The sequence below is a fragment of the Lepisosteus oculatus genome, chromosome 20 (assembly GCF_040954835.1).
Source record: "Lepisosteus oculatus isolate fLepOcu1 chromosome 20, fLepOcu1.hap2, whole genome shotgun sequence".
Taxonomy (NCBI): Eukaryota; Metazoa; Chordata; class Actinopteri; order Semionotiformes; family Lepisosteidae; genus Lepisosteus; species Lepisosteus oculatus.
This window is the reverse complement of record NC_090715.1, coordinates 5992009-6003908: the sequence shown is the minus strand read 5'-3', so window position 1 is coordinate 6003908 and position 11900 is coordinate 5992009. Positions and strand designations below refer to the sequence as shown.

The window sequence follows — 11900 nt, the reverse complement described above, 5'->3', positions numbered from 1 at the left end:
TATTAATAGTTCTAAATTTATACAATACATACATGTAAAAAAAACATCTTAATCTTAAAAACAAAGGTTTTATGAGGAATTGCTCTTGTTTATGCTGCATATAGTACACTGTACATGTATCTCTATTAAACCAATTATCATGCAAGAAGATTTGTATTTACAGTATAACAAAAATAAGTGCTTATTATAGCCAGACAACTGTATGGCAATTTACTGATGGTCAACCAATGAAGCCTAAACTTCATTATTTCTCCCTACATTGAATGTATTGTAGTAGTTGTACTTTCTATTTCTAGACAACTGTACTTAAATAATAATAATAATAATAAAATAATAATAATAATAATAATAATAATAAACTTTATTTTATACAGCTCCTTTAAAAGGGAGAACAGAACAGAGCAGAGGGTTAAAGAACAGGACCAGTTAAGTAAAGGCCCTTCTAAACAAGAAGGTTTTGAGTCTGAATTTGAAGACGTTTAGAGAAGGTGACTCTCAGACAGCATTATGAATAGAGTTACAGAGGTTTGGGGCATAACATAAGAAGGCCTTGTCACTCACAGAGTGTAGACAGACTTGGGGGCAGAAGGCAGACAAGAATTAGAAGGTGGGGAGCAGGACTATAGTAGCTCAGACAGGTACTGAGGTGCCAAGCCATGCAGAGCATTATAGGTGAGTGTGAGGATTTTGAAGTCAGCACGAAACCTGACAGGAAACCAGGAGCTATTTAAGAGGCACTTTATGGATAACGGAAACATCTCGCTCAGAATCCACAGAACCATTTCCATTGCCAAAGGTTTACTCATAAGCTCTTTGGTTATGTACACCAACAGCTATAATATTGTTAGGCTGCCCCATAAAGGTACTGCAGTAACCATAGGCCACTAGAGGCCGGCAAATCCCCTCATCAAAGAGTGGTGAATGATTTCCCCTGGTGTGAGACTTACTGACTTACAAAATGAGTGGAATAATTTTTGAAAGGTAGTCAGAAAACTGGGGAGAGCGAATTCTATAGTAGTAGCAGTAGTTAGAGTAGATGAGATACCCTCCCTATATCTGAAATAGTGTATATTGTAGAAATATTTTATTTCCTTATTGAGGTCTTTGTTATATTGTTGTAATAAAACATCTTTAAAAAGCCATAAAACACATACTTTCAAAAACAGACATGTTTGAAGTGTTTTATTTATCCAAAGTCCCCTAAGGCACGCCACCAAAAGTGGACATCTTCCATCATACAAACTTTAAACTCATGATTACATTTACCAACTTTTTAAGACTCAAACTAGGTTATACAATTGAGTGTGTGTGTCATTAGAGGGGGCAGCAGTGTAAATATTTAATAAAAAGGATTTAAACAACTGTTACCAAGTCAGTATTAAAATCTATGAGAAAAGCAGCACTCCCTAGATGTTTTTCTTTAAATAAGATGTTCAGTTTTTCATTCAGAAGAATTAGGAACTTTTAGATATGTCAAAAGCAGCTAAGAGAGCAAATAATTTTCCCCTGAGCGGGAAATGCAACAAAATAGATTAAACAAACCTATTTGTATAGGTCCACTTGCTTGCTACTCAGATTCCTAATAGGTATTTTCTTTCAAAATACAAATTTCCAATGCTGTGCAGTAATTATTCACTTTTACAAAACAGTATAGGCACCAGGCTGTTAACAAAAAACATATTTGATTAATGCAGAAATCACCACCATATGTAATTATTTAAGATGAACTTTTCCTTTTACAGTGCAGTTTCCACATATACTACACATGTGAAGTTATATATGTATACACTGCAAAACACGTGCTCATCTAAATCCAACAATGTTGTACTGCATTCAGTCACACATTTTTAAATAATTATGATGCAAATATAATTATGCCCCTTCCCATTAATGCAGAACAACCTTTTAAAGTTTTATTATTAAAGACTTCATTAACAATTCTAAAAAAAAAACACATAAGCAAAATGATCTTAAATGGGTTTGTTGATGCTACCTCATAGCCCATATGCACTACTGTTGCATTCCACCAGGGGGCTACATTCCAATGGATGTCTTTTTGCAGCTGTGCTTGCATGGAATCAGTCGCCATACTGCACTTCTGCCCTGAGCTCTCGTGTGACATAGTTGACTATGGCAGCTGCCACTTGCTGTTTCAGTGTGGCGTTCCCCATGACCAGAGCAATAAGCTGAGCCACATCTGTCCAGTTGAAGTTGCCAAGGATTGTCATGACATCATTACACAGCTTTTGCTGCTGCTGGGCAGGCAGCTCCATTATAATCTGCGGAAGCGGTTTGAACTGTTCACTCGTCATCCAGCAGCCCAGCAAACCTCCCACTGCTCCACCTACAAAAGCAGGCACACGAGAAGCATCATCCATCTCTGCAGGGAGGACTGCAACAACATCAACCATGCAGGAGCTTTTCAGACTTTTCGCAAGGTTCAATTGGATCCTAAGTGAAGCTCTTTTAAAGACTTCAAAAATACTTTTGCACTTTCACATACTTTTGCAAAATCATAGTTTTCAAGCTGATAAATTATACCAGGCACTAAAAAAATCACTACATTATTACCTTAATTGAAAAAATACTAATTCATTTAAATACTCATACCCAACTGTCAGTTACAGGCAGAATTATGATCCAGGAATACCCTGCAGGGATTTTGCTCAGATATTTTCAGGAGATCAGAATGGGTGGGGTGTGGAGTGGTTTCTGATGTCCCTTTGCACACATGCTGCTCCAAGGCAGAAATAAAAGAGAGAACTGTGGTTCTACTTTGCATGTTTCACTTATCCCTGGAGTGGGTTCATTATCCTTGCGTATACTACTGCCACACACTAATCCAGGAGTGCAAAATTTGCGACAGGCAGGAGGGGGTTCTACAGATCTGACAGAGCCCTGGGACAGCTCTCAAACAGCATGAAAAACAAGCATGCAAAAGCTGTCTATTTCTCTAAGGTTAAATCAGGCCACTTGTACTGATCTTTCGTGAACAAACTCATAAGGAACAAAACCCTCAATCCAATGTAATCCTAACATATAACAATTGTCTAGTTTCAACAGTAGGAGATGTCCAATTGGAAATTAGACCAATACTTGTGGGCAGCTCAAAATTTAAATTAATCTCACCAACAGCAATCCCCGGGGGACCACCAACCAATCCCCCGGCGAAAGCCATGGCTCCCGCCATCATTGCCCCCTTCCCAGAATTCTTCACTGCCGCCTTTATCTGCTGGTTCGCAGACAGCTCGCAGCACAGGCGCATGACGTCATCCACTTGCGCAGGCATGTTGACAAGGACGCGTTAATCTCAGCAGCCTATAATCATAGTTAGAAACAACCCCCCCAAAAAAAGAAGAAATTAACCCTAATCATTTTCTGAACATTATTTTGGGGGCTGAGTACGCAAGTCCCTACAACAAAGCATCCAACTCTTGCTCTTCTAAATGGGTTTGTTCGGACAGGAAAACAATGTCCATCTTATTACTGAAAACAAGAGTTTTAATTTTCTTCTGCTGGACCGGGAATACCAATTAATATTTAAAACAGGCTATATGCAGAAAAAACAAAACAATATTACTTAATATATCCCTTCTTTTCTCAAATATAGCCTCCTGGAGGAATCACCTGGGCTGTGAGTTTCTATTCAATTATTTTATTATTTATTTTACAAATAAATTTACAAGAGCCTTACGACGCGTTCTCCCCTACAACTTTTTACTCCTCGCTTTCTAGGCTACTCTAATCTATCCCACCACTCGATGATTCAGGCAATGTTAATCAAATAAGCACAACTGTGCAACAACAGTGTAGAGAGGGCTGAAACATCGGTACAGCACCTGTAGTGCACACTATAATACATTGTTATGCCTTAACTATTAACGCCATTGTAACTTAATATTAACTAATAATATATTGATAAACATATTTTATCGCTAACGTAACCATTATTTATTTTAACCCTTGCTTTAGCAGCTACTTATTAAACGACAGATAATATAAAAATCCTTCTGTAGAACACTGCCTGGATGGCATTAAGAAATTAACTGATCTGGACATACTACATTGTGTACGTTTTAAAGACTACACAATCCACGTGAAATATTAGGCGCCAATTCTCTCACTAGCCAGTATATATTACAAATACCAATAACCGATCGATGTTATTGTGTTTATAACGAGACCAAATTAACTTCATGCACCGCATACTACATTTAAGAATGTATATTACGTCCGTGTGCTGGTTGTAACACTACATCACATGCCCGTCATCAGTAAAGCGAGACAATATACTGTAACCTTTGATATCTGACATGACATAGGTCACAAAACCTATTCATTTTTGCTGTATATTTCAACCATTTGTATTAAACGTTACAGTAAAATTGAAGCAAATGTATCCTACCTTATACTTGCAGTTGTAGGTGAGATTAATTTCTTGTGGGTAAAGATTACAAACGACAAAACTATTTGCAATCTGTCACTGCTCCTAGTTTCATTCTTTCACTTTCGCTGCTCAGTCACCACCGCGGTGCTTCATGGGATCCAAAACACAGCGAGCGACGAATTGCACTTCCTGTCCAGAGAGTATAATCATCCTTTTCCAAGCCCTCATTTTTATATATGAAGCGTGAAATATACACATACGTGTTTAAAAATATTTTAAAAGTATTGTTTTACAATGTCCTACAATATTCATGCGCTCCTCGGCTCTGGCAATATTTTGTTCTGTGTTCCCGCCGACCTTGAATTTGATGAGAGGAATAAAAAGTCCCATTTAGTCTTGTGTGTTATATACATATATGTGGACTCGGCTGACCTTTTAATACAACATTTTTATTGCTGTTTTTTTTTGTAAAGATACAGATGTATTCTACGTGCTATATCAAACGTAAAAAACAATTACCATACAGTATGATTGTATATTACTAATCGTGGCTATTAGGAATAATTTATTTGTACATTACATGAGCTTCATAGCTGTTTCACTACAGTTTTACATGAAGAAAGATTGTGTCGCTATTGTAATACAATAGTACTATATTACTGTGACAGCTCTTGAATGCAGTATACGTAGCCGGTGCGGATTTTAATATAATCGGAGGATGCTCCGCCTTTAAAGGAGGACTTTCGATTACGTATTTTAAAAATCTTGATTACGACAGGACGGAGATGAAAACAAAGTGTTCATAAACAAGCCAAAGCTTAGATCTGTCTGAAGAAAACAAGTATAGTAAAGTCGTCGTGGAGCACTGATCTGCACAATCTTTTTATCATCTTTTCAGGTACTGGAACGGGTGAAAATACGGTGATTGATATGTCTGTTTCAGAGGTATACCGGTGTGTAAATGTTAAGTATGATTTTTATTTTTATCAAACGTCTGTACAACAACGGCTACATGTTTCCTGCAGATGTTACGCACATCAGTGCATGCACATTACTTGCAGTGATTGAAAAATAGATAATGTGAACGTGAATTCAAACAAATGAGTTTATTTTGGGCCAGATCTGTTGTAAAAGGTAATTTGTAATATTCTGGAATACGTTTATGATTGCCATATTCGGTGATGTATGCCAGCAGACAGGCAATGGAGTCCGCATATACATAGATAGTTAATAGTCTTTTCCTGTCCCAAAAGTGACAGTAGCAGCTGCCCCTGTAAAACACATCAGCTCGTCGTAGCTAGTAACATACCCGGGCAAACGCGAAATGTAATCTGCCTGAATTAAGTATATGCTATGCATTGAAAATATAACAAGATGAAACAGAAAAAAAACCAAAATAGTTAATTGTGCATCCCGGAAACTGTGCTGATGATGAGCTGTCTGGTGTAGACATTTCGTGTAGACAGGACGTTTGCTGACAAATATGTGCTTAAGAATAGATGGCATTCTACCCTCGTTTCTATCGGGAAAATCTATGCGTGGGAAAGGCAGTAACCTCTAACAGACCTTTAAAGACTTGCAGTCTTTCATTTTAATAAGAAGAGAAATGTTTTTGTAAATAGTAATTTGGGGGAAAAACGTATTTAATGAGGAGTTTTTATTTCGGTTGTTGGTGCTGTCGGCCAATATATAGGAACGTTTCCAAATGCTCCGCTTGTAACTGGTTCAGGCTGTCAACAATAACTATTTTTTGTGGAAAATGGGGAAAAGCAAGCATTGAGTAATTCTGACGAAAAAAAGTACTGAACACATTATTAGGAAAAGTTATTTTATGAAAAGTGCGATGAAATCGAAGACCAAGTCTTGTAATCTCATTTAATTACTGTGAAGACTTATTCAGATTCACAGGATTTTGTTACCAAGAATACTAAATCTTGTACATTCTCTTACTTCATTATTTGACACCTGTTTACGTGAAGGGGTATATATAACTTTATTCCTTAATGGTATGTACAATTCCTGTATTAAACATGAAGTGTTTATATGCAATACATCTTTATGTACCTAGATCCAGAGAAAAGCAGAAAGAATACATAGATAATGAATCAGCTGAGATAAATGGGCCCACTGTAAACCTATAATTCCAGCATGATGTATTTTAGTTTTTTAAACTAATTTTGTATTGTAATATATGAAATCAAGTACAGAGGTGAATCTGAAAAAAAAAACAGTGAAGCAAAATTAGTGGATAAATTGCCTAATGAATTTACACATGAGTTTTTTTCCCCTTGAAATACATTTTCTAGAAGTCTTGTACCTATATGGCTAATAAAATAAAGGGAAATTGTTTATGTATGTCATAAAGTATTTATAATCTGCCTGAAACTAAAATATAAAAAAATGTCTGAATGTTTACTTGCTTATTATTGTTACACAGGCTATACTGGGGTTGGAGCTGAACATAGCATTTAAAATAGCTGACATGGAAAAGGAAAACAACACCATGTCCCTTTGCAAACTGGCTGCTGCCAAAAATTGCTCAGAATATCCTTACAGACCCAATGTACAGTAAGCAGCGTTGTGCAGTTATAATGTAGTTAGACACACTGGTCAGGTTACTAGCACGCTATTTTTACCTGCACATCTTCTGTCAGTCTATAACAGATGAGATGGCGGTGATAAGGACATTGTATCATCTCTTTTCTGGCCACCTTATCTAAAAAAGTGTTAACTTTTCTAAACATTTCTAAGAAGAAAAAAAAACTCTAATGTGTGGGTCTATGATACATAATGTACAATGTCATATTTTAGGGGGGTGCTTATGTTATTCAGTATTGGTTTGAGAAAAATGTATCAATTCTGTACATTAAAGAGCCACTAGAAGGCATTTAAAACAAGCATAAAAATTGTCTCGATTTATTCTGTGTGAACTCGTTAGTCAATTTATCCTCTAACTTTGCTGTCTTCACTTTTTTTTAATTTCCCTCTGTATTTAAATGAGTTTGTTCATAAATTAGTGTACAGTCTCTTCACTATTCTGATATTTTATATTTTCACTGAATGTATATTCTTGTCTCTTTTTAAGGTACTATAAATTGGGAAGAAAATACAGAAGAGAGTTGTTGATACAATGATAGGAAGAATTGCCAGCCTACTTCTTGGTAATACAACAAATGACGATGTGAGTGAAAGCAGTGATGTTGAGGAACTCTTTGAGTTTGAAGAGGGTGAATGGGTCATCATCAACATTCAAGGTGAGTCCATCGACAGCCATCCCAAATACTTTTTTTAACTCATTAATCCAGACAAGATGAGAATAAGAAAGATCTAACCTTATTTCTGCTTTACAAACAAATTCTCAAAATGTCTCAAATTACTATAGAATACAAAACTTGAAATAAAATGCTGAGGTTGTAAAATGACCCACACTATAAATCATACCATGATAGCCAAGGAGCAATGTACAGTTTCAGTGTAGATTTCAAAATGCTAATAGAACTGTTGGTCTTAATGACGTACAGAAAATCTTTCCATAGTGCAGAGGTGCTAGACAAGAAAAGACAATCAACTCACTCAGGAGGGTTTAAAGAAAAGAGATTACTAACAAAATTGGTGTCAACCCCTCCATTTATTAAGACTATATTTTGCTCTGAAATCCTCTGGGTGCCAGTGCATAGAAGAGAAGCCTGCAGTCGCATGATCTTTATTATTTCTTTTTTTTGGTGGAGTTCATGCTGCTGAGTTCGGGACTTAATGCAACTACTTTGAAAGACCAGTGGCTAGAACATCCCCTTTTATCAATAAAAAATCACCTTCTGGCCTGTAGTTAACAGGCTATGCTACTCTTTGTCAATTGTTGGTTTGGCCAAAACATTGTTTACAAGACACAGACTTCACAAATGATAAGTTGGGTCTTCCTAAAATGGCTCTTTTGCCCCAAAACAAATCAGCTTTTTTTGTCAGTTGTTAAATCCTATCTGTACACTTTAAAATTCACAGAAATTGACCTGTAAAATTAAAAGTTAAGAAAATGAATTTCTTTAAGAGGTGCATTTGTGTTGTTGTGGTGCCTGTTTTTCTGTAAATGTAACATGTAACATTAAGTGACAAAGGTCAAAGAAAGGTTATATGTAGAGCTGCATTTCAGTATCATACCCTCCCAGCTCTTGAACAACTGTGCTCATAGCAGCAAATAAAAACAAAATAGAAAATATGCATGAATGTCATACAATTGGAAGAATATGTCCAGAGATGAAGATTGTGATGTGATGAGCATTAAAATGTATTATTTAAGAGCGCACACTTGGTTTGCAGAGAGACCTTCTTTGGCACAACCAGAGGTCGGCCTCCTGGAGAACCTACTGATTGAGCATCCCAGCATGTCCGTGTACAACTGGAGGAACCAGAGAAATGAGGAGGAGGAACCGGGCTCTGAAGAGGAAGATGAAGGTGCCCCCAGGTGTGATTAACATCTTTAAAGTGTCATGTGTAGGATGAGAAGAAGTGCGAAACATCTTTAAAATCCTGCCACTGTTCAGGTTTGGTGCCATTAAACCAAACTCTGGCCTTGACCATGGGTGAGCATAATGAATTTGAGTTTACGGAAGGATTAATGTTGTATTTCTGGTGGGTAGCTGCGTCAGCATGCGTAGGCTGCAAAGGGAAAAGTAATAGGTTTATTCCATGCTGAAAAAAACAAGAAAGAAAACACAATGTTTCGGCCGTGGGGCCTTCTTCAGGTGTGAGCACTACTGCTCTACTATACTACTATATTAATCACACCTGAAGAAGGCTCCATGGCCGAAACGTTGTGTTTTCTTTCTTCTTTTTTTCAGCATGGAATAAACCTATTACTTCTGCCTTTAATGTTGTATATATTAGTAATGGTACATTTTAACCTATCTTTAGTGTATTTGCTAGATAGTATACCCTTTTGTACTTTACAGAGACAAATTAAAGGGAGTCATGACGGAAAGAGTTTTGAGTACCAGCACATGTACTTCATGTTTGGCATGTATCGTTTACCCTTGCAGGCCTGCCCAAGTGGCACGTTCAATTCCTTGGAGGCTGATGGCATGGGGGTATATACTGGAGAAGAACAGTCACCTGCGCCACATCCAGAGAACCAGATTGTGGGCTCAGAGGAGGAAGCTGGGCCGCAGTCATCTCCGCAGGCAGAATCAGGCCAAGAAGCGCTATTCACCAAAAGAGAAACACTATGGCAACTTCAAACAACCCTGCCAGCGCATCTATAATTACTGACAAAGTGCAGAACGCTTCATTTAACTCAAATGATGTAACGGTACAGTCTCGTTCGATATACTGTATATACATATCTTCCTTCGATAATATGTATATATTTTAAACAAAAGTCACAAGCTACTGTATGTTATTGCTTTTAATACACTGTATCAAAGCAGTCTGTACATAGCTTTCTTGGATCTTATTTGGATTAATACTATACATACTGTGTAGTTCAAGTCCAGAAACGGTTTTGTTACCACTGTAATTACTGTATATCACAGGTGCTACAAGCTAATTAAGACGTAAAACTGCCTTCAGTTATTGAACGTTTCAGCCTGGAGTCTGATTAGCTCTTCTCATGTCCTATAATTGGTATATTTTTAAAAATAAAAGCAAAACTTTATTCTGTTTGATGTAGAAAGTATCCCTGCGTTTGCACACTTAACCTGTTTTATGGAATTCCTTCTGATGAAAAAAGGTTGGCTTTTCCCTATCGTAGGAGGTCTCGTATAACAGGTTTTATTATTGCAGACCACTGCAACTGGCTGAACTTGTTACAAGGACATTTTTCTCTTTAAGTAGCTTCTTATTACAGGTGAAGAAGTGCATAATATTTATAATAATAACTTGGAACACCTTGCACACCTTTTTTCCTGTGTACTTTCTCTATATTCAGTCAAAGTAAAAGAGACAGCATAAATAGGACGCATTGGACATGGTTTCACATGTAAGGTTTAAACCTTAGGGTGCCTAAACGTATATGAACATTGTGTTGAGCACCCTACAGCTGTGCCTCCTAATGATTTACTTATATTTTCTCCTTAGTGATTGTATCAATGACATGCCAAATGTTATTACACATCACATTGAAAACAATTTGATTATGGTTATTAGTCTTAGAAATGCTTCAAATTCTTTTTATGTGTCAGAATGCAAGAAAATGAATTAGATTAATTAGATTAAGTATGTGTATAGCAGTGGCTCAATGGCAGCTATGTGCACAATTTGTTTAAATACAGAAGATTGTACTAAATTGCTGTTTAAAAAATGCAGATTTTAGCTGAAATGTTAGAATTCATTTTGGCATAATCCACTCGTTACAACATATGCAGTGCCTTCTACTTCGATTAATTAAAATCTTTAGTTGATTATTCATTTGTTATATTAGTTGATTATATTTGTTATATATGTAATTCATACAGTAGCAGGTTACAAAAAGAACAAATGTTTTTCTGTGCAATTTTACACCACTCCCCTCAGGTTTCCACTGGGACCGTATTCTGCCATTTTACAGTTTTTAAGGATTTCAGTTACGTTTTCTTTAGGTTGCAGTGTTTGAAATTTAAAAACTAAAAATGCCTCTGTTGAATACACAATATAAAGTTGGCGTTTTGATATGAATGTGTTATTGCCTGTAAAAAAATTATCCAAATAATTATAGCTCTGCAAAAACATTGACACAATTTTGTGTATCTGAGGAAGTATGCTTCTTAGAACCTTTTAAGAGTGTTTTGCGCTTGGTTAATTTTTGCAGTACAGTACCATGACTTCTGCATCTATGTAAATGTATTAGTGTGTGACTGTTTCCTGCTTTTGTAATTCTGCCTAAACAAGAAACACTAGATCCTTTTAAACTCATTATGTATTAGTTCAACAGAAAAGGTGACATGACCTTCATCATTTTATATTTTAGTGAGCATACCACTATATCGTAATCACCTGTTCATACTGATGTATTTTGTGTTGTGTTTTATAGACTTACATATCACCACTTAATTCAGTGTGTAAATATGACTATATTTTAGTTTTGTTTCTTATATATGTTTTTATGCATACTTTGTCTTTAAAGAAACTTCAAATAATACAAAATAAATATCAGTTTCTATAACCTTTTCACTTTGAATGAATCACAATTTCTTAAAGATGCTATGCATTGAAGAACATTTTATTTACACAACTGTGCAAGTCTAAACAATTTTGATGAAATAGTTAACCATTACAATCACTTTTCTAGTATTATCACAACTTTGGCTTATTAATAAAGCTTTGAGTGAAAATAAACCACGACAGTCATTTAACAATACTTAATTCAAAGAGATTAGAATCTTCAAAAACCTGATCACGTTGGTTATAAAAGGTAAACTATATATAACAAGCCAATATGAATTCTAACAATTCCATCGCATTTGCCAATCAAATCTAATTGATTCATTTTCAGTTGACCCTTATATTAAACATTGTTTGTTTCTTTACACATTCATAAAGCTAA

The 11900-nt window shown here is 36.0% G+C and overlaps 2 protein-coding genes across 4 annotated transcripts; one reads left to right on the top strand and one right to left on the bottom strand.

Annotated features, from left to right (window-relative positions):
• Positions 1-1167: 1167 nt before the first annotated feature.
• Positions 1168-4857, bottom strand: LOC102683277 (protein C19orf12 homolog). The gene is made up of 3 exons (XM_069181181.1): positions 4406-4857; positions 3130-3318; positions 1168-2344 (listed from the first exon to the last, which is right to left on the bottom strand). Exons 2-3 carry the CDS (start codon positions 3287-3289, stop codon positions 2079-2081), a joined length of 426 nt encoding a protein of 141 aa, XP_069037282.1. The 5' UTR covers positions 3290-3318; positions 4406-4857; the 3' UTR covers positions 1168-2078.
• Positions 4858-5116: 259 nt separating this feature from the next.
• On the top strand, positions 5117-11525 carry LOC102694646 (tumor protein p53-inducible nuclear protein 2). Of its 3 annotated transcripts, none has more exons than XM_069181179.1 (4): positions 5117-5350; positions 7473-7641; positions 8702-8846; positions 9421-11525. In XM_069181179.1, exons 2-4 carry the CDS (start codon positions 7518-7520, stop codon positions 9647-9649), a joined length of 498 nt encoding a protein of 165 aa, XP_069037280.1. In that variant the 5' UTR covers positions 5117-5350; positions 7473-7517; the 3' UTR covers positions 9650-11525. The 3 variants fall into 3 exon arrangements, with proteins under 3 accessions (XP_069037280.1, XP_069037279.1, XP_069037281.1); XM_069181178.1 differs by having other exon boundaries at positions 5124-5285; XM_069181180.1 differs by having other exon boundaries at positions 5321-5340.
• The last annotated feature ends 375 nt before the right edge of the window (positions 11526-11900 follow it).

Coding starts and splice junctions, on each gene's coding strand:
- LOC102683277 (XM_069181181.1), bottom strand. CDS start 3,289: ATGCCTGCGCAAGTGGATGACGTCATGCGCCTGTGCTGCGAGCTGTCT. Junction 2,345..3,129: donor TCCCCCGGGGATTGCTGTTG/GTGAGATTAATT, acceptor CTGCTTTTGTAG/GTGGAGCAGTGGGAGGTTTG.
- LOC102694646 (XM_069181179.1), top strand. CDS start 7,518: ATGATAGGAAGAATTGCCAGCCTACTTCTTGGTAATACAACAAATGAC. Junction 7,642..8,701: donor GGTCATCATCAACATTCAAG/GTGAGTCCATCG, acceptor CTTGGTTTGCAG/AGAGACCTTCTTTGGCACAA. Junction 8,847..9,420: donor GAAGATGAAGGTGCCCCCAG/GTGTGATTAACA, acceptor TTACCCTTGCAG/GCCTGCCCAAGTGGCACGTT.